The sequence below is a fragment of the Gopherus flavomarginatus genome, chromosome 20, assembly GCF_025201925.1.
Source record: "Gopherus flavomarginatus isolate rGopFla2 chromosome 20, rGopFla2.mat.asm, whole genome shotgun sequence".
NCBI lineage: Eukaryota > Metazoa > Chordata > Testudines > Testudinidae > Gopherus > Gopherus flavomarginatus.
In genome coordinates this window covers 1,769,542-1,789,903 of record NC_066636.1, presented here as the reverse complement: position 1 = coordinate 1,789,903, position 20,362 = coordinate 1,769,542, and the positions used below count along the sequence as shown (strand labels likewise).

The following is a 20,362-nucleotide window of genomic DNA, read 5'->3' as shown; positions in this document are numbered from 1 at the left end:
GCCTGGGGGCTACTATAATACACCTAATAAATAGCAATGATAATGTACAGCTCCTGGCACAATGGGATCCTAGCCTGTGTTGCCTGTTTTCCCCACTGGCGTCTTTCTGAGCCTAATCTCAGGGCATGGAGCAGCTTCCGTATGAGGTGAGACTCGAGCTTAGGGCTGTTCAGCTTGGCAAAGAGACGACTCGGGATGGAGGGGGGTGATGCTGTGTATAGGAAAGACGACCGTTTGTGTCTCTGCTGCTGCCACGGTTATACAGTTGTAACACATCGTGTCCAAAGGACGTCCGGGCCGGTGTCACTGGAACCGGTGCGATTTGCTACGTTTGATTATCCCATTGACGTGCCTGGCTTAGCCTTGTGGCTGAAGTAGAGGACCCTGCACTCTAACAATGGGCCATTGAAGAAACTCCTCCAGCCCTGAGGAGCCAATGGCCAACCCCTGCGATTCAGCAAACCACGTGAAGCCATGTGATAGGCTCACGTGACCCTGGACTCCATCATGGGCCAGTAACTTTCCACAAATGAGCAGTGGCCTTCATTTGGGTCAGTACATTTCTGTGCACACGATATAAAAAGGCACTTGCGAAATCTCCATACTGTCTTTGCGTCCCTACCTCATTTCTCCGGGCTCACTTTCTACCACGGAAGCTCTTAACAAGGGCTGGCGACCCCCAAGCTGTTTGGGTGAGTCCAGAGAGACCTGTGACCGCTAGCGGTTTATCCCATCCCTGCTATGATCCTGATCTATGGACACTGAAAATCGAGGAGTCCGGTGGCACCTTAAAGCCTAACAGATTTATTTGGGCACAAGCTTTCGTGGGTAGTGGGATTTTTAACCCATGAAAACTTACGCCCAAATAAATCTGTTAGTCTTTAAGATGCCACTGGCCTCCTGGTTTTTGGTGTGGATACAGGCCCACACAACAACCCCCTGATACTTGTGGGTGTATGATCCACTAACCACTTATAAGTCTCTCCTATTATTAAACCTGTAGGTTCTAGTTACTATAAGGATCGGCAGACACATGCTTACTGGGTAAGATCTGACTCATATTGAGCTGGCTAAGTGGCTAATCCTTTGGGAGCGGAAGGACGCTAATTCTGGTGAAACTGGTTTTCAGGAACAATTCATCATAAAGCCTAAAAAGTATCTGGGTGGTGAGCCAAGGGCTGGCCTGCCTGCGGGGCCTGTGTTTGTGGCTTCTTGTTAACCAGTGTGATGACACACAAGCCCATCTCTGTTACTGGCTCGGTAAGCTCTAATGATAGAATCACCAGGCGCGTGGAGAGCGTCTGTCCCAGTTGTCAGCAGTGGGTCCTGAATGTGGTATTCTCAGCCTCGGGGGGCAGCGTCAGGGGGATGTGACAGATGGGGAGAAAATCGTGCCAGGCCATTGAAAAAGTGACTGAAAAACTGCTATTTCCCCTGTCCCACAACACCAAAACCAGGGGTCGCCCAATGAAATGAACAAGCAGCAGGTTTCATACAAACAAGAGGCTGTAGTTTTCCCTTCGCCACACAATTAGCCTGTGGAACTCCTTGCCAGGGGATGGGCAAAAGTACAGCAGGGGTCAGAAAAGAGCTAGAGACATTCCTGCAGATTAGGGCCATCCATGGCTATTGGCGAAAACGGTCAGAGACAATGCCACACTCCAGGTGTCCCTACCCCACCAATGGCCACAAGCTGGGAGGGGAAGCCAGGGGTGGGTCTCTCCAAAATCGCAGCGTTCTGTGCACTGCCCATGAAGTTCTGGGGGTGGCCCTGTCGGACACCGGGCCACCTGCACCATTCACCTGACCCAGTGCGGCCGCGCTTCTGTTCTTAACTGGCTTCTTGCTGACCCCACCTGTAAGAATGAAAATTTCCTCACTGAAATAAAGAGAGAAATAACAAATCCAGATTTGCTCTCCAGTGTGTTTTATTCAGTGCAATATAAAGGGAGATGTGAGTCCACGCAGGAGCCGGGAAGCCCTGCGGGAGAAAGGGGCTAACGCAGGCTGCAGGGTGTATTTCAGTGTGATGTCGCTCTTGCACCGGGTCGGAATCAGGAGAGAAGCTTCAGCAGGAGAAGCCCAGTGAGGGCCGGGAGGAGCCCGGCTGGTCCTGGAGCCCCGTCCGCCGCACCAGATTCCACTGTGCATTTGGCAGCGGTTAGACTTTCATTGACCCCTGCAACGCTTCCCGAACCCACTTGTAGCTGGTCGCAGATGGACTGGGAGACGCAGCCCTTCATGACCATCTGCATTGGGTTTCGACCTGCAGGGGCGGGAGGGAAGCAGGCGATTGTGGTCAGGAGAGCAGCTCCGCTCCTCAAGCTGGACTAGGACACAATGGCCTCCCCCTCCTCAGGGCCCCGCCAAGCTCCCCCCCAGCCTCCATCTCCCTGTCTGCTCTGCTCCCTGCAGCCTGTCTAGGCCTGGATTGCCTCCCCCTCCTCCAATGTGGCAGACACATTGTGTGTCCTTGAGCATGTCCCTTAGCACCCACCAAGAGTATTCATAATGGATCAGGCCTATATTAGCCCCGTTACTCATCTACAAAGCAGTAGCTCAGTGCTGGTCGGAGAACTGGGATCTCTAAGCAGGGTGGCTTTGTAGTGAGTTATAGCACATGGTGGGACTCCACAAAACTAGGTTCAATTCCCTGCCACAGCCTTCCTGTGTGACATTGGGCAAGTCATGGCACTGCTCTGTGCCTCGGTTTCCCCATCTTTAAAATGGGGGAGAACGACCATTCTTTTGTCTTTGGCAGCAGGGACTGTTTCTTATGAGCATCTGGCAGAAGAGGGGACTCTGATCTCAGGGGTCAGTCCAGTGCCTGACACAACAGGGCATCCCAGGGCTAAGCCAGGCCCTGCCATTAAAAGGTTAGAGACTGAACTATAGACACACAATGGAGGGAGGAGAACCAGAGGCACAGGGAGGGGGAGACACTGGCCCAAGGTCACACTGGAGGCCAGCGCTGGAAACAGAACCCAGGTGTCCTGATCTGCAGCCGACACCTTTACCTAGCGTAGCAGTTCTCAAACATCATTGCACTGCGACCCCCTTCTGACAACAGAAATTACTAATGACCCCGGTGGGACAGGGGTACTGAGGCCTGAGCTCGCCCGAGCCCCACTGCCCTGGGGAGGGGGACATGCAGGGGGGCAAAGCCGAAGCCCAAGGGCTTTAGCCCCGGCATGGGGGAGAAGGGGCTGTAAACTGAGCCCCGTCACCCAGGGCTGAAGCCCTCGGGTCCCGGTGACCCCATTAAAACAGGGTCGCGACCCACTTTGGGGTCCTGCCCACAGTTTGTGAACCCCTGACCTTGTGGAATCGACACAGCGTCTTGCTTCTGCCCTATGGGAGGGTGGGGAGAGAACCAAAGGAAAAATAACCCCAGAATAAGTGAACTGAAGTTACCAGATGTTATGGTCCCAGTAGCGTCGAGACATCGGGTCTCAGATCCAGTACAATTTATGGTTTGCTCATTGCAATGATCAGCGTTCAACGCGTAGCAGCCGCGGCAGCGCCGGCCGTTGGGTTTGGGGTCAGCCGGGGGCACTGGGACAAAGCAGAGCAAACGCAGTCAGCTTGGGGCACGAGCCCCAGGAGGCGTCGGGGCAGGGAGAGCAGCTGGGGGCTGCACAGCTCAGCCCTGGGTGCCCCCTGCAGGGGGAGCTGTAGCTCCGGGGACGCCGGGGGCAGCAGGGGCGGGGGAGGGGTTTGCAGCAGGGAGCCCTGGACCCCGCCCTGGGTGGGGCCAGCTGGGTTCACATCTGGGGGCAGCCTAGAGCCCCGCCCACTAAACTCCACCCAGCCAAGGGCTCAGTATTATTTCATGGGGCTCCCCTGCAGGGCAGGAGGACCAGGCGCAGAAAGGTAACGTGGGGCAGGAGGTGCAGGGGATGGGGAAGGAGAGGCGGAGATGGGGAGAGGTACCTGCAACTGTGGTTGTTCTGCAGGTGTCTCCCAGGCAGCAGGCGACACTTGTCCTTGTTGTCATTCCATACCCAAAATTCATCGAGATGAGGCTGGCTCTACACTGGCTGGACATCACACAGCCCTTATGAATGCTCTGGGTGTTCACTCCCGCTGCATAGGAGAAGACAGATTTATTCCCCTTCCACTCCCACCCCATCGACGCCCTCTTCACAATGATGCCCAGGTGCCATTAGCCTTCCTCTAGCCAGGAGGAAACAGAGGCACAGAGAGGGGACGTGACTCACCCAAGGTCCCACAGGGCTCGAGAAAGCCATTTCAGCACCTAAATCCAGCATTTGGCTCCCCCAGCTCCCCATGCAGCTGCCATGTAACACTGGGCACCCCCCCACACAACTCTTCTGCCCGTAAAACCCTTTCGCTGCCAAAGTTTCCACCAGTGGGTATGTGCAGGGCCGCCCAAATCCTGACGTCATGCATCCTTCTCGCCCCGAGCCACGGTGGGATTCCCAAACTAGGCATTCCCCTGCCAATGTCACCTGCGGGGCCTGATCCAGGAGACGCCCTCGGAGGATGCCCACCGGATCAGGCCCTGCATAAAGCCCAGCTGAGGGAGAAATGGGGGTGGGGTGGCCCTCCAGGAGCCCAGTGGGTTGGATGCTCCCTGTGGACATGGATGATCAGATTCCAGGGCATGTTTAACTATTTCAAACAATATGGGGCAGCTTCAACAGGGGAAACAGAGACACACACACACACCCCAGAAGCCAGGGAGCCAGGCACCACCATAGGAGGGGAGGGAGCTGGGGGGTGCCCCAGAGGAGGGACTAGTCTAGAACCCAGGCGTCCTGGCTCCCCAGCCTATTCGCTGACCTGGGTTGGTTAGGGTCCATCTCACGTACCCATTGTGGTTACTGTCACAGCGATGGCACAAGAGTCCTCCCCAGCTGGGCAGGGCCGCATGCTGCCCGTGCAGCTGGTTCCTTGGCCTTCGCAAACCTCACACTGCAGACAGGCCCCTGGGGAAGGAGAGAGAACATGACGTGTCTAGATTTGTCCCTTCCCTTGAATTGAACTGAGCCCAGCTGGGATCTGGCCCCACTGATACCAACAGAGCTATAGCCGACTGACCCCGGGTGGGGATCCTGCCAAAATGCCTTTTATATCGTCTTGAGCTCACGTTACTGAAATTCAGATCTGCCTTTCGGAGCAGAGACAATCCCCTGTCAGGAAAGCCCTTGGCCTCTGGCCACCTCTGAACCATGCCCAGTCAGGACATTTCAGTGATTTAAAGAATAAAAATTTCCTTCGTTTGTTTCACTCACTGTCATGGGGACTTTGTGACTTCCAGCCCTCTCCTCCTCAGACACAGACGCTCCCAGCTCAGCCCCCGTTATTCTGTGGCTGATGATCAGTTACATTAAATTAACAGTTTCAACCCAGCGGGTGGCTCTGAGTTGATGGTACATTGCAGAAGTAAATATCAGCCCCTGTAGGAACAGACCCCACTCACCCGTAGCCAGGAGAGCAGCAAGGATACAGATGACAAGAGAAGCCTCCATGGTGATGGAGAAACAGTAGGTCGGCACTGGGGTCTGTGATGCAGCCAAATCTCCTGCCAGGGGATTTATCACAAGATTGATTTTATTTCAGCCAGACGAGGAATGGCGCATGCATGAGGCGGTTGACAGGGTGGGTGGAATTACAGAGCCATTTGCCACAGTTCTGGAGTAACGGCACCTCTGAGCTGCTTTGTGGCTGGTATATTCACAGCACCCACCTGGAGAAGTCAGAGACAAACCTCAAATACTCCTGCTGGAAGGTTGCAGCCTAAGGTGACTCTGTTTCTGGGGATCCAGAACAATCCTACACAGCAACCACATACAAGAGAGACACAAAGCAGGCTGCTCCCTAAACAGAGAGAGGCAAAGCAGGCTGCTCCCTATGATAGTGAGAGAACTCAGCCCACCTTTCTCTAGGCTGGTTTCTTCCAGGCTGCTTCTGGTCCCATGCTTCCCCTTGGAGCCCCCAAGACTGGCAGCAGGATGAGGAAACTCCACTCCCTGCCCCCATTCTTAAAGTGACAGCTTTCCATTGCAATCGGGCCTCGATACACAACGTCAAACTCCCTGCAAAGCAGCTCTCAGCCATGCACAACTTTTAACAGCAGAGGGATCCCTTATCCCTCCTCCAGAGCCAAACTCCTTCGTGTGCCCCAGCGCCTGCCTCTTGTGCATGGCCCCTTTTCTCTGGCCGATAGTGCCTGCAAACACAGTTCTTTCTGGGGGTGGGGCACCCATCTATCGTGGCTGGCCCCCTTTCTCTCGGTTAGGTGTGACCTGCTTTGCTTTTTCAGTCTCACAGCAGGATGGCAGCTGCCTCTTGCAAGCGCCCCCCAGCCACTGGTTCTCTCAGCTGGTCTTCGCAGCTCAGTCTCCAGCCGAGCCGCACACGCTGCCGCCTCCTTTCAGGATATACAGTCCTGAGTTCTTATCACGGCCCTGCTATGGGGCTGTAGCTCAGAGACTTCTTCCCCGCGGCACTGTCTTCTTCAGCCACCCAGCCGAGGCCCAGCCGGTACCCGCAGCCAGTGACCTTTTCAGCAGCCCTCCCTGGGCTCAGTCCGCAACCAGACCAGCAGGACCCATCTCAGTTCCCTCCTCAGGTCCGGCGAGGTCCTGGGCTCAGTTCCCTGGGCTCAGCCTGCCTGCGCTGACCTTTTCATGGTCCTGCTGCTGCTCTATCCAGCCAGCCGGTCTCTGGCAGCCCCCCTGGGCTTGGTTCTGCCTGGTGAGCTGCCTGTGGCCTGCTGCTCATCTAGCCAGACAGGCCCCCAGTCCTCCCCCATTGAGCTCCAGGCAAGAACTGAACTTCTCTGCTCTGCGGCTCGTCTTATATAGGGCCCTTCTGGTCCCGGATTGGCTGCTCCATCAGCCCCTCTGATTGGTCATGCCTCTGCAGCCACTCTAGGCTGCCTGGAGGATTTCTCTCTGCTCTGTTCTCGGGCAGGGTGAGGCAAGGCCACGAGGTCTCCAGCGAGGGACCTCCAGACCTACCCCACCCTGCCACAGCCCCACTCTCCAGAGATCAGGGCCTGGGGGCCCCCGCAGCATCACCCCAGGCTCCCCAGGGGGAGGGGAAATCTACTGACCCTCCCCACAAGGAGGTGGGGTTTTGCTTCCCAAACCACACAGCAGCGGTGCCTCCCCCACTTCCTCAGGGTCACTCATGTTGCTACAGACTATCAGGCAGACTGAGGGGAGACATTCCCTCTCCCTCCTGGTGGCAGCTGCCTCTGCCCTCTGCCCCCCACCCCTGTGCACTGCGCTTGGGCACCTCCCACCCTTGGAGGGTGTCATGGCATTGCCAGTGCTCTGCAGCTGCCTCAGTTTCCCCCGTGTGTCTGGCACTCAGTCGCCCTCATGCTTTGTTCTGCCCGAGGCTCCCTGGCAAGGGCGGGGGGGTGTGGTCGGGGGCTAAAGGCAGGTTGCCCACAGGAAAGAGTTTATGACCCACAAACCCAGAGGAGCGGGAAGAGTTAGGAAGTAGCAGAAGGCTCCGGGGGAAAGCAGTGAGGAATGGGATGGTGCCAAACTTGGCTGCTGACTACATGGTCCCTGAGCCGGGAGCTGGCTTAGAGAGTGGTCCTGGGTCCCCCTCCCGGCTGCTGATGCTGAGCGCATTGGTCAAGAGGGAATTTGATACCCTGGAAGAGGGGGGAACATCTACAGTGACCCAGCTGGAGGGCTGAGTCATGAAGAGGACGCTGCGGTTCCTGGAGAGAAAGACGCTGGAGGAGAACCTGACGCCTGGCAGAGCTAGTCCCCAGCATGGCCAGCAGGAGGCACCACTAGTGGGGACTGAACCTTGTGACGGGGGGACAGAGCAGATCTCCCTGGTCCCGGCTGAAGCAGTCCAAGAACTGACCCGGGAGTAAATTTACCCCGTGCAGCAGCGGGCGGCTCTCTCACCCCCCCCCACCCCTCAGGCTTAGGCAGCTGTTCGCACTCGCTGGTGCTTTCCCTTTGAGACAACCCCACCACACCCATCAGCTGCAGAACTGCAAGCTGGCTCTTGCCTTCATTACAATGTGTGTGGTGGAGGAGTGGGGCTGGGAGCCAGGACTACCACCTTCTACCCCTGCCTCTGGGTGGAGAGTGGTGACTCGTGGATAGAGCAGGGGTGGGGCCTGGGAACCAGGACTCTTGGGTTCTATCCCCAGCTCTGGAAAGGGAGTGGGAGCTAGTAGACAGTGTGGGGAGGGGAGGCCAGGAGCCAGGACTCCTGGGTTCTCTCCCTGGCTGTGGGAGGAAGTGGGGTCTAGTGTGTTAGAGGAGGGCAGGGCTCCAAGCCAGGACTCCTGAGTTCTATTCCTGGCTCCAGCAAGGGAGTGATTTCTAGTGGTTAGAGCAGGGGGCTAGGAGCCAGAACTGCTGGGTTCTCTCCCTGGCTCTGGGAGGGGAGTGGGGTTTAGTGGTTAGAGGTGGGGGGGGCTGGGAGGCAAGACTCCTTGATTCTATCCCCAGCTCTGGAAAGGGAATGGGAGCTAGTGGATAGCATGGGGAGGGGAGGCCAGGAGCCAGGACTCCTGGGTTCTATCACTGGCTACAACAGAGGAGTGATGTCTAGTGGTTAGAGGACCAGCAGGGTATCACTTACCAAAAGCTCCCTGCAGTAAAGTGTGTCTGGGGTGAAGTCGGTGGTTCGTTCTGCAGAGTGGAAAAGCTGCACCCGTCTCTCGCTCTGTTCTTTCTCTGTCTCTCTCTTTTTATAGATGGGCTCAGTTAGGTGCTGTGATGGCAATATGAGAACTTTGATTTGCACACTTCTCCCTTGAGAGTCTATAAGATTCTATTCCCCTCGCCAGCCCTGCCCACCCATTGGGCGTCTGTGCACACTGAGAAATCCTCCTCCCTTCCTACTTGAAAATCGAGTTAGAGGGATGAGTGAAACCAACTCCCCTTGGAAGGCTTGGGATGCAACTTAGGAAAGCTGGTCACATCAGGGACAGGGTGGCAGGACTTCTGGAAGACACTCAGACACTACAGTGATAGACATGGTATTAAAACCTATAGAGACTAGAATAACGCCTTTTACACACATTGTGCCATCTGGCACACACCTCTCAACTCAACTGTTCGGCTTTGCCTTAGCCAAAGAAAAAGAGATCCACTGAAATAAGAATTACAAAATGCTGTACAGATGATTTACGATCCCAATCCTTTCACAATAGCATTCAGTTGTCTTGCAAAGTTTCCTGAAATAAATTGAACAGCGTGGAAAAACCAACCAAGCAGCCAACCAACCAACCAACCAAAATGCTCATCCAAACACTTTACCAAATGCAATTTAAGCCCATCATTGGCTCTGTATTTGTAACTTGTGAAGAAAATTTTCCATTATAGGGTAAAACCCCCTCATTTACAACTGGGTGTTTTTTTTTTACAGTTACAAAAGTAAAATGTGAAAAGAGCCGTCATAGATTTCTAACTACTTGCAGGGCCAAGATAACAGCATCCTCTGACACTTCGAGCTACTGTCTTCAAAAACCATGTCTGCCAAACCTCCTCTCTTTTCCTGACCTTTTTTAGATGGTTCCTAAAACAGCATCTTCTCCGTGTCTTCTGCTAAACATGAGGTTTCTAGTCAAAGGTCTAATGCAATAAAAAATTACACAAAAAAAGGCTTTACAAAAATTATTTATCCTAAACCATCCAATAATAAACTGAAGAACAGATTGCAGTGATTGGTGAAGTGAGGGAGATCGAAAGTTACACAAACACATCCCAAAAGCATGCAAAGAGGCAAAGGAAAAATGGCTAGAACAAAGAGGCCTTGAAATCAAAGAATATCAGATACAACCATAAAGAGATTAACTGAACCACAAAAAGAACCATGAGACAAATAGAGAAGTTAAGAAAAGGAACAAACTCTATCAAAACTAATGAGTCGGAGGATGCCTCAAAGCCAACAACATCCTAGGAAGATGGATGGAATATGTGACAGAATGTTTGATGATCTTGGAAAACTGGAAGATAGAGATATTGAAATTGGAGAAGAAAAAACACTGGCTATTCCAATATGGAGACTAGAAAGAGCACTAAAAAGTATAAAGTGAGGAGAAGTAGCTGGGGAGGAATGGATCATGGTTGAAATGCTACAATCCCTGAAGGACAATTCAGAAATTTACCTGCCAGAACTTCTCAATCAGATATGCACACCAGGAGAACTTCTGGAGGACTCCAAGAGGTATTCCTCTGCTGAAGTTTGATAATGCTAGAGACTGTGAAGAACATACAACTATAAACCCAAGAAGCCACTCACTCACAGATCTGTGGAAAGTTGTTGGCACATGGACACATCTTGAGACAAGAATTAGCAGAAGCCAGCAGGGTTTCACCCAGGAGTGGCTATGAGAGAGGCAATTTTTGCCCTGAGGATCTTATGCTAGCGTGGGAAAGAAGCACTTTTTAGAGTATGGGAAGGGATTTCATAAGCTCCAACACAACAAGAAGATACATATTCTTGATCTGTAATTAATAACAAGCTTGTCCTGGGGACAGAAAGCAGCAATCCGAACGAAGTGTGAACTGCGTATTACAGCATTACAGAGGTAAATGCCATGGTTGCATTGTATAATTCCAACTATTTAGCATATACGTAGAAGTCAGAATGAGGGACCATTTAGAAGACACCACCCAGGGCATGCAGGTCAATAGCACAGATATCAACAATGTAAGACACGCCAAGGAACCAATTCATGGCACTGTTTCCTTTTGGGAGCAATGGCAGCAAGAAATACGGAACGAGGATTAACAATATGATTATATCTATGATGAGATAACTGGCTCTGTGGACATGGGAAAAGCAATGGACATGATATATCTTGACTTTAGCGAAGCTTTCAATATGGTGCCTGCATCCAATATAGTGGGTGTATTCACCCACGAAAGCTCATGCTCCAAAACGTCTGTTAGCCTTGTCGTGGAAAATGACCACTACCGTGTTGAGTTGATCAGACAGCCTGCGGCTCCTTTATTGATTAATCAGAGAATACATGCATATGCACGGAGAGACGACAGGTCCCCTAGCAAGGGATAAGTTGCTCTACCTTACAGCAGTGATACCTGTGCTTATAAAGCCTAAAACCGCAAATTATCATATGAGCTTATACATCCGTCATTACCTTATTTGGCTAATATATGACATCTTTTCAAAACAATTGCTATTAATTATTTTTATACATTGCAAAAAGAGCTAAAAATTGCAAAGCTTGTTCTTTTCTACTTCCTCATAGGAAGTTCTCGCAATTGCCAAGACCTTGACACTTCGGTTACCCTTTACTTGTGGTCTAGCAGCTGTTTCTTAAGCAATTTTGAGGAACTTGTGTTCCAAAAATACATATTGTTTGTTCTGTTAGCCAAGTTATTATGAGTTATATTTTATGCTTATATGAGCTACTTAATAGACTATAATGACCCAACAGCTGTTAGTTCATTCTGGCAGTGATTCCAGTTTAACCTCTTATAGCAGCATTCGATTGTTTAGCAGCATTTAGTAATATTATGATAGTGTTATGATAGTAGTATACTAAAATCAGAGAGTGAGCCTCAGGTGGGTTAGTAATTAATCATTATTTTTTCTTACTCTTCTATATGTTAGTATGATTGAGGCCTATGGCCTTGATGTAATTATTAGCTTATCAAGACCCGGCTTTTGGGCCTGGGGTTAGTTTTCTTTATCATTCCCTCCTTTGGTTGCTGCCTATGGACTCTACACGGCAGCAAACACTTCATCAATGTCTGAAAGGGGAATATTCATGAGTTCCTGTGCAATTTGTTCAATTGTCTCCTGACCCACTGTTCCTTGGCCAATATTACCTTCCTGGGGAGTGTTGGAAGGAGTTGGAACATTGGCAGGAAAGTTAGCCCTGAAAGTAACACAGATATCATCATTGACATTGGTGGGTGTGAAGTATGGCTCGGGTCTGACAGGGTTAATGGAGACTAACTGCGGTGGAGGATAGGAACGAGAAGTTGTACAAGGGCAAGTACAATGTGACCAGCAATTACAGCAACACCAACAGCAAATGCATACAAAGGTGAATGTACCAATGGCAAAAAGAAGCCATACATACCAGGGGTGCTGCTGGGGTGACCGAAAGCTCTTTGTAAATTGGCAAAGAAGGTCACTTTTAACACAGAGAGTGGATACTAAATGAACAGTTTGGAAGGCGTTCAGAGCTTCCTGATAAACAGTTTCTAAATAGTGAATTTGAGTTTGTAAGTGTGAGATAGATTGAATGTCTGGTAGGAGAGTTAACAGTGAATGGAATCGGTCAGAGACAACAGAGGTCCAGTTGAAGGGAACCTGAAATTCCAAATGTACCTGGTAATCCTTTTCTGCAGGCCAGTTAATGTTATGAGTACCTGAGTTGGTGCGGAGATTAAAGGCCACATCATGTATAATTGATGAATTGACATGAACACAACTGCTATTTGCAGACAGCAGGGTATGGGAGGCTAAGTCTAGTAAGCTACCAGAACCCTCCCAACATACCCGGTGATGGACAGTTACCACCTCTCCTGGGTGTACTTTTCTAAAACATTGCAGCAGTGGGGGTTGTAGAGGCCAATAGGTCCAGAGATCGCCTAGACCTATCCAAAGGTCAGGGGTTATAGCTGGGGCACCGATTAAGAAGCGGTTAGGACCGCCAGGGGGCTTAATTTCCCAAACATCTCGATGAATTGCCCAGTCCCACAAGCAACCACCCCAAGGGCCTGGGAGAATGCGATAAGTGGGGGCCCAAACTCCTTTCACGGGTCCATAAGCCCGGAAGGAGCACTATGAGCGCCAACACTTCCATTTAGAAAACTTCCAAGTATATCTCCATGGCCACAAATTGAGGGGTATGCCAGATGTATTAGTAAGGGCAGTGGGCCAACGCTGCTGTTCGAGGTCCTTGCGTAAGGAGAAAAGGATAGTGTTAAGATAATCCTGTACTTCTGAACACGCTTGATCCCACTGCAATGCCTTTCCTGATGTAGCAACCTGGTGGACCATTTGCTTAAGCATGTCCTGGGTAACAATGCTTAGTGCCGAAATAGTATGGAGTGCGCCTATACCGGCCTTCTTCTCAGTAATCTGAGCCCCAGAGATAAATCCTGCGGCCTGGTCTAATTGTCCAAGATGACCCTCATGTTCCTGTGTTTTGTAAACAGTCCAAGCTGATGCTGCAGTGTTAGCACCGTGCAGCAGAGTATCAACAATATCTCTCCTTTTTCTGCTATCTTTAAGTCGAGCTTGCTGTTCCATTAGGCGTATGGCCGCACCCTTAGAGCAGTTAGAATAAGTGCTAATAATCTGAAAGTGAGTAAGGGGTAGGGAGAAATGGACGGTTCCCAAAGTAGCATTTAAGATTGTCCATTTGAATCCTGACAAGTGAGGTTTTTCTGTAGGCTCATACCATAATTGTTGGCTTTGAACCTGAATGCCCTCTTTGGCCAATGTGGTGTCAATTGAATGTGAAGAAGTGTATTGGAGTAGTGTACAAGTGAGATTTGCAGTGAGGGGAATGTCCTGAACACAAAGGAATCCTACAGTGGCCAAACATATTCTTTCAACAGTAACATTAGTCCTGGTGGCACGAGTAGCTACAAAACATTCTGGACCCTCGTCAGTAAGAGGCCAACAAGTACCTGGGACTAACACAAGGTCTATATCATGGTCAGTATCCCATGTGTCTATGTAGATTTCAGCTTAGTCAGGTTCTCCTGTATAAGTAACATAAGAGGTTATATTACGGTAACTAAGATACACCATACCAAACGCATTCCATTTAACATACCGTTCATACACTTGGCCATGTAATGAAAAGATTAACTTGGATAAACAATAAGAGAACAAATCACCAGAGGAAGAGGGTCTGGGCCACTGTATAATGGTCGAGGTCTTGGGCAAATATGGGTCTGATTGGGGCTCGGAACGGGCATGATTTTCTGAGAGATTAAGGGATGGAGTTACTATGGGAGGATTACTTAGAGGGGGAACTGTGGGGGGAGCAGGGGAGGTGTGATCTAGTAGTTCTGGAATGATCTGACATGGCCAGGGGACCTGACCTGGGTGGCAATCAGCTGTACTGGGGATAAATCCCAATATCCAGTGTATCCCACATTCCCATGCCTGCCAACCACAAGTTCCTCCCTGATACCACATTATGTACCGTCTTTTATACCACGGCCAATTTTTAACGTCCTCAATAGTAAGAGTCTTTGGTTTGACTGTAGAGGCTTCTCGAGACCTTCTCGCTTTTCCCTTTTGTTCGGCAGCAAAGGTCTGTACACCACACAAAGCAGAACGAGGAGTCGTCCTTTCCCTTTGTCCCGCAGCAGCGGTGTTTTCCCCATACAAAGGATAGCGTGGGGTGGTCGTCTTAACTCTTGGTTTTGCTGTCGACAGGAAACGCAGCGAAGTAGTCTTTCGAGCAGCAGCTGAGAGCAGGAAAGAGTCATAAATGTTTAGAAGGAACATGAGAAACATCAGAGTGGAGATGAACCAGATAGAGGGCATCAGCCATCTCCGCACTCGTGCAGTCTGTTTGATTTTGGTCTGCGGATCAGTCATGATGGATTATATAACCTGCCGACTTCGAAGGTGATACTTGGGTTCTCGCTCAGGTTCGCCTGTTGACGTTGCCAGCCGAGGCTGCGGAACAAACGGGGCACTGGTGAGATCCAAAGGAGGTGTTACCTTCTTGCAATGAGATGCGTGTACCCAATTTGGGAGTCCTTGGCACTTCACTGCAGTATGGGTAGTCAGCAAGACCTGGAACGGACCCTTCCACCTGGGCTCCAAGGCGGACTTTCGCTGGAACACCTTACAGCAAACCCAGTCACCAGGCTCCAAGGGATGGCATGCAGTCTCAGCTAGATCTGGTAGGGCACTCTGGACGTGTGAATGAACAAATCTAACATGTCTAATTAGCGCTTTGCAATATTCTAGCACATTTTCATCACAGAGTTGTAAATTTTGGGAGTTAGGGGGCAGGGGCGGGGACACTGGCACCCTCATTGGTCTAGCCATGAGAATCTTATGAGGAGATAATCCATGTTTACGCATGGGAGTGTTTCTCATTTGCATTAATGCCAGAGGGAGTGCATCTGGCCACTTGAGGCCTGTTTCTGCACACAGTTTTGCTAACTTGTTTTTTAGATCCCCATTTTTCCGTTCCACTGCTCCCGCGCTCTGAGGATGGTGAGCACAGTGTAAACGTTGGTCCACACGGAGGGCTTTGCAGATTTGTTGAGTGATTTGACCAGTAAAATGGGTTCCTCTGTCACTGTTAATTGAGACAGGGATACCAAAGTGAGGAATAAATTCCTTGAGCAATTTCTTTGCTACTGTAGTTGAGTCTGCTTTAGCACATGGGTAAGCTTCCACCCATCCAGAGTACATGCACACACACACAAGTACATACTCATATGAACAGCACTTAGGCATACTTATAAAGTCTATTTGGATATTCACAAATGGTCCCCATGGCGGCGGATGTGCTGCCTGGGTTGTTCAAACAGGTCGTCCACTGTTATATGCCAAACAGATAGACACGTTTGGCAGTACTGCTGGGCAATGCTCGTGAACTTTGGAGCATACCAATACTTAAGTACAGAAGCAATCATCCCCTCCTTGCCTACATGGGCCAGCCCGTGTGCTAGCTGGGCAAGGTGGGGAAGCAGAGCCAAGGGTGCTACCAGGCAGCCGTCTGGTGCATACCACAAGGCATCCTCCGGATGTTTGGAACACCCGGACTGTCTCCAGCGGTCTTTCTCATCCTCTGGTGCTGACTCTTGCGTAAGTGCTAAGTCCTGCAAAGAGTCGACTAAGGAGATGGGCTGGGACATGCAAAGGGCAAATATTTCAGTAGGTGCCGGAGACCCGGAAAGGGCCGCTTGCCTGGCGGAGGCATCCGCCAGGGCATTTCCTCGAGTAACATCATCATGGGGTTTTTTGTGGGTGGCACATTTGACTACAGCAATAGCAGAAGGTAGTTGTAAAGCAGACAAAAGAGCATTAACATATGGGCCGTGGCTGATAGGTGCTCCGGTAGAAGTAAGAAATCACCTATATTTCCACAACTGCCCATAATCATGCACTACTCCAAAAGCATATCTAGAATCAGTGTAAATAGTAACAGACACACCGGTTGCCAAGCAACAGGCTCGATCGAGTAAGAGCAAACAGTTCAGCAACTTGAGCTGACTTTACTGAAGGGAGGGAGAATGCTTCTATAATGCTTTGTTGATTGCACACAGTATAGCCTGCTACCAGTTGTCCTTCCGCATTTCTTAAACAGGAACCATCCACATAATAAATTAACTCTGGGTTTTGCAGGGGAATATCCTGCAGATCAGATCTGGGAGCAGATAATTCAGCAGTTATAGATAAGCAATCATGAGGTTCCCCATCGGTCGCCGTTGGGAGAAGGGAAGCAGGATTTAGTACTGGACACCTAACTAAAGTAACATTTGCAGCATTTAAAAGAAGCGTTTCATACTTAGTAAGTCTGGAATTTGAGAGGTGCTGTGTTTTACTTTTAGTTAAAAGAGCAGTGATCGCATGAGGGACAGCCACAGTGAGAGGGCTGCCAAGAACGAGAGAAGCGGAAGCTTCTACTAACATCGCTTCCGCTGCAACAGACCGAAGACAAGGGGGTAACCCAGCTGCTACCGGATCTAATGAGGAACTGAAATAAGCTATGGGTCTGTGTTTTTCTCCATGAGTCTGAGTAAGAACACCCTGGGCTGAACCTTCTCTTTCATGACAGAAGAGAGTAAAAGGTTTTTTGTAATCGGGTAGACCGAGAGCAGGGGCTTTGGTTAAAGCAATTTTGATTTGTTGAAACGCTTCTTCTGCTTCCGCAGGCCATGGAATAGGGTCAGAGATTTTATTAAGGGTTAGATCTTGTAAGGGCCGCACAAGAGACGCATAACCCAGAATCCATTGTCTACAATAGCCTGCCATTCCCAGAAATCCTCTAAGCTGTTTCTTTGTGATTGGCCTAGGGATCTTTTGAATTGCCTGTACCCGCGAAGAAGATAAAGCGTGTTTACCTGCAGAAATATCATGGCCTAGATAATGAACTACGGGGAGACAGAGTTGTAACTTTTCTCTTGAAGCTGTATGACCCTTTTGGGCTAAGGCTTGGAGCAAAACTAACGTATCTGTTTTTGAAGCTTCCAGGGAGTCAGAAGCAAGCAACAGATCATCTACGTACTGAATTAGGACAGACCCTTTTGGAAATAAGATATCATCCAGATCCTGTTTTAAGATTTGAGAAAAGATAGTAGGGGACTCGGTATAACCTTGGGGTAGTCTGGTCCAAGTGTATTGAGCACCCTGATAAGTAAAAGCAAAAAGGAACTGACTATCAATATGAATGGGAATAGAAAAGAAAGCAGAACACAAATCTATTACAGAAAAATACTGGGCAGTTGGAGGTATACAAGAGAGAATAGTAGCAGGATTGGGAACTACCGGAAAAGTCGGGAGGACAGCAGCATTAATGGCACGCAAATCCTGCACGAATCGCCAGGTATTTTTCCTGGGTTTTCGTACAGGCAGAATAGGAGAATTGCATTCACTTACTGTCGGGACTATGACTCCCTTTTTGAGCAGAGCAGAGAGAACCGGGCGAATTCCTTCCTCAGCTTGCTGAGAAAGGGGATACTGCCGGACTCTAGGAAGAGGTTTGCTTGGATTGAGACGAATTTTAACAGGTTGAGCAGAACAAATGTGTCCTGCTTGGTTAGCATGTTCAGCCCACAGCGAGGGGGGTACCTTTGCCAGTAGTTCCTGTTGCAACAAGGAAGGACTGGGGTCGGGCTCCCGATCTGGGGCTTGATCAATTTGGAGGAGGCCTAGAACCTCATTGTGAGCCGGATCTGGGACCTCTAAAAAGACCCCGTCCGGAGAACAAAAGATAGTGCAATGGAGTTTGCATAACAAATCCTTACCTAAAAGGTTTACAGGGGAGCACGGACGGAGGAGGAAAGCATGGTCAGCGGAAAGAGGACCAATAGATATAGATAAGGGAGATGACACAGGGTGGGGAATGGGAGTATTTCCTACCCCCACAGCGGTTACGACCTCAGAGGAAAGGGGTACAGTGGAGAAATCTTGTACTCTTAAGGTAGACCTAGAAGCCCCTGTATCAACCAAGCAAGGGGTAGGGACACCATTTATTAGGCAAGAAACAGCTGGACCAGCCTGATCCACATGAACAAGGGGGGCAACGACGACTTTATTAGTCTCCTGGCATTCCTAATAGTTAGGGGCCGGGGTCGACGGAGCAGGAAAAGGCAATCCCTCCTGCTTTGGGAACTGTCTAGGGGGTCGTGTGGGGCAGTCCTTAATAAGGTGTCCCTCCTTTTTACAGTATCTGCACTGGTCTTTTCCCAATTGGGGACAATTGGCTCTCCAATGTCCTTCTTGCCCACATGAGAAGCAGGCTGTGGAGCTAGGATTAGTCAGGGGGTTATTTCCAGCAGAGGGTTGAGCTTTAGTTACAGCCTGTTTCGGTCTCCGCCTGGGCCCTTTCCCAGCGGAATCTTGCATATTCTGGATTTGTAAAGCCATAAGTTTAGATTCTGTTTCATCCTTTTTTCTTTCTAACTGACGGTGAAAATGTTGTGCCGCCGCCAGAATCCCTTCCAGATTTCTGCCACAAGTCTCTTTGCTGCTTTTACCTGAAGAGGGTTTCCAAAGAGGATGGAGCTCAGCTGTTCTCAGGGGTGGCAGAAGACAGAACAAGGAGCAATGGTCTTAAGTTGCAGTGGGGGAGGTCCAGGTTGGATATTAGGAAACACTATTTCCCTAGGAGGGTGGTGAAGCACTGGAATGGGTTCCCTAGGGAGGTGGTGGAATCTCCTTCCTTAGAGGTTTTTAAGCCTGGCTTGACAAAGCCCTGGCTGGGATGACTCAATTGGGGTTGGTCCTGCTTTGAGCAGGGGGTTGCACTAGATACCTCCTGAGGTCTCTTCCAACCCTTGTCTTCTATGTTTCCATGATAGGATGACAAAAAGTATGGTAATACGTAAAATGCACATGGAAGGCAACACCTGTGTCTTGGTGCTCAAGTGGTGAAACAAACGAATAGTTTCCCCTATTTAGGAAGTTAATAACATCCGACTGAAGACGTGAGGAAGAAACCAGGAGAAGGCCACAGCTTGCAAAAACTGCATCCAACAGCTTCCCACAACTTCTGTGTCATTAAAAGGGCAACATCTGCACTAGATTGCACTAGATGTGGTCGGCCCTTCTGTCCAGACATCCTTAGAAAGAACATTGAGAGGTGACTCCAGAATTAGAGTTTCGGCATTACAGAAGAAGGATAAAAATTAGCTGGATAACCCAAACTATGACTGACGGGGTGACAAGAAGGATGAATTCTACAACAGCACAATCAGTTGAGATGCTTGGTGAGAGAATAACAGCTTTCTGGGGACATCTCACTTGCTGATCCCTGAGTGATTCCATTCAAAGACACCCACGCTCTGGCCGGACAGGAGGCAATCCAGGAAGAGGTGGAAGGAGAGCCAGGTAGGTCGGAACCATCACTGGATGAGCTGGTCTCCAAAGCAAAGGGGAAGTTTTACCCCCAATCCCAATAATGGAAGAGATCGTACCATGCTGCCAGGTAGCTGAGTTGGCTTTATCCCTGCCTCCGAGTGGACCTGTGTCCGTTCTACCTCCCCCCGCCCCAATGCTTACTCAAACAACGTTCAGCAACCCCCCCTCCAGCCCTAATCAGAAAACTCCAAGTCAGGTTCACACCCACATACGTTTTAGCTTGCAATTCACCCCTCCTTGGGTCGGGAGCTGATCTCCTGCCACGCTCTGTCCTGTCCCCAGTTCCCTGCTAAGGGTGCGGCAGAGATCTGACCTCCCGGGTCAAAGACAAAGACATCCAAGAACATTAACTGGAGCCAGGGAGAATCACATCTCCAGTGCGGGAGCAGGGGGCTTTGAAATTCCAGCCCAGTCCAACATTAACTGCAGCTGAACTTTGACTAGCTGCTCAGGTGGGAAAGGGGCAATTGCATCAGCAAAGCCCCTGACCTTGCTGCTCTGCAACAGCGCTGGCTGAAGGGCCTCCGGGTTCATTTGGAGACTTCAGCGTCGGTGTTCTCGGAGCTGCTGGCGTCTGTCCAGCCATTTCCAGGAAAGGGCTTTCCCTGCCCCACCCCTGCCGTCTGTCAGCAGTTGTTACCTGATGCCCCAGGCCCTGCATTTTGCAGATAAGGAAGTGGCAGTGAGGGCTTGTTGTTGAGCAGCACCTGGGTGAGGGCAGTGGGCATTGTACTGTTCCCCTGGGATCCCCCGTCATAGCCATTGACCCACACTCCTCACCCCATGGCAGGGAGAGAACTCA

At 50.3% G+C, this 20,362-nt stretch overlaps 1 protein-coding gene across 8 annotated transcripts; it reads right to left on the bottom strand.

Annotated features, from left to right (window-relative positions):
* Window positions 1-23: 23 nt before the first annotated feature.
* LOC127038036 (phospholipase A2 inhibitor gamma subunit B-like) lies at window positions 24-20,086 on the bottom strand. 8 transcript variants are annotated; one of them, XM_050930376.1, is made up of 7 exons: window positions 19,773-20,086; window positions 8,593-8,724; window positions 5,447-5,713; window positions 4,836-4,952; window positions 3,934-4,086; window positions 3,415-3,555; window positions 24-1,879 (listed from the first exon to the last, which is right to left on the bottom strand). In XM_050930376.1, exons 3-7 carry the CDS (start codon window positions 5,493-5,495, stop codon window positions 1,800-1,802), a joined length of 540 nt encoding a protein of 179 aa, XP_050786333.1. In that variant the 5' UTR covers window positions 5,496-5,713; window positions 8,593-8,724; window positions 19,773-20,086; the 3' UTR covers window positions 24-1,799. The 8 variants fall into 8 exon arrangements, with proteins under 8 accessions (XP_050786333.1, XP_050786324.1, XP_050786326.1 ...); XM_050930367.1 differs by lacking the exon at window positions 24-1,879 and adding an exon at window positions 1,911-2,266 and having other exon boundaries at window positions 19,773-20,082; XM_050930369.1 differs by lacking the exons at window positions 24-1,879; window positions 19,773-20,086 and adding exons at window positions 1,911-2,266; window positions 19,617-19,637.
* Between the last annotated feature and the right edge of the window lie 276 nt (window positions 20,087-20,362).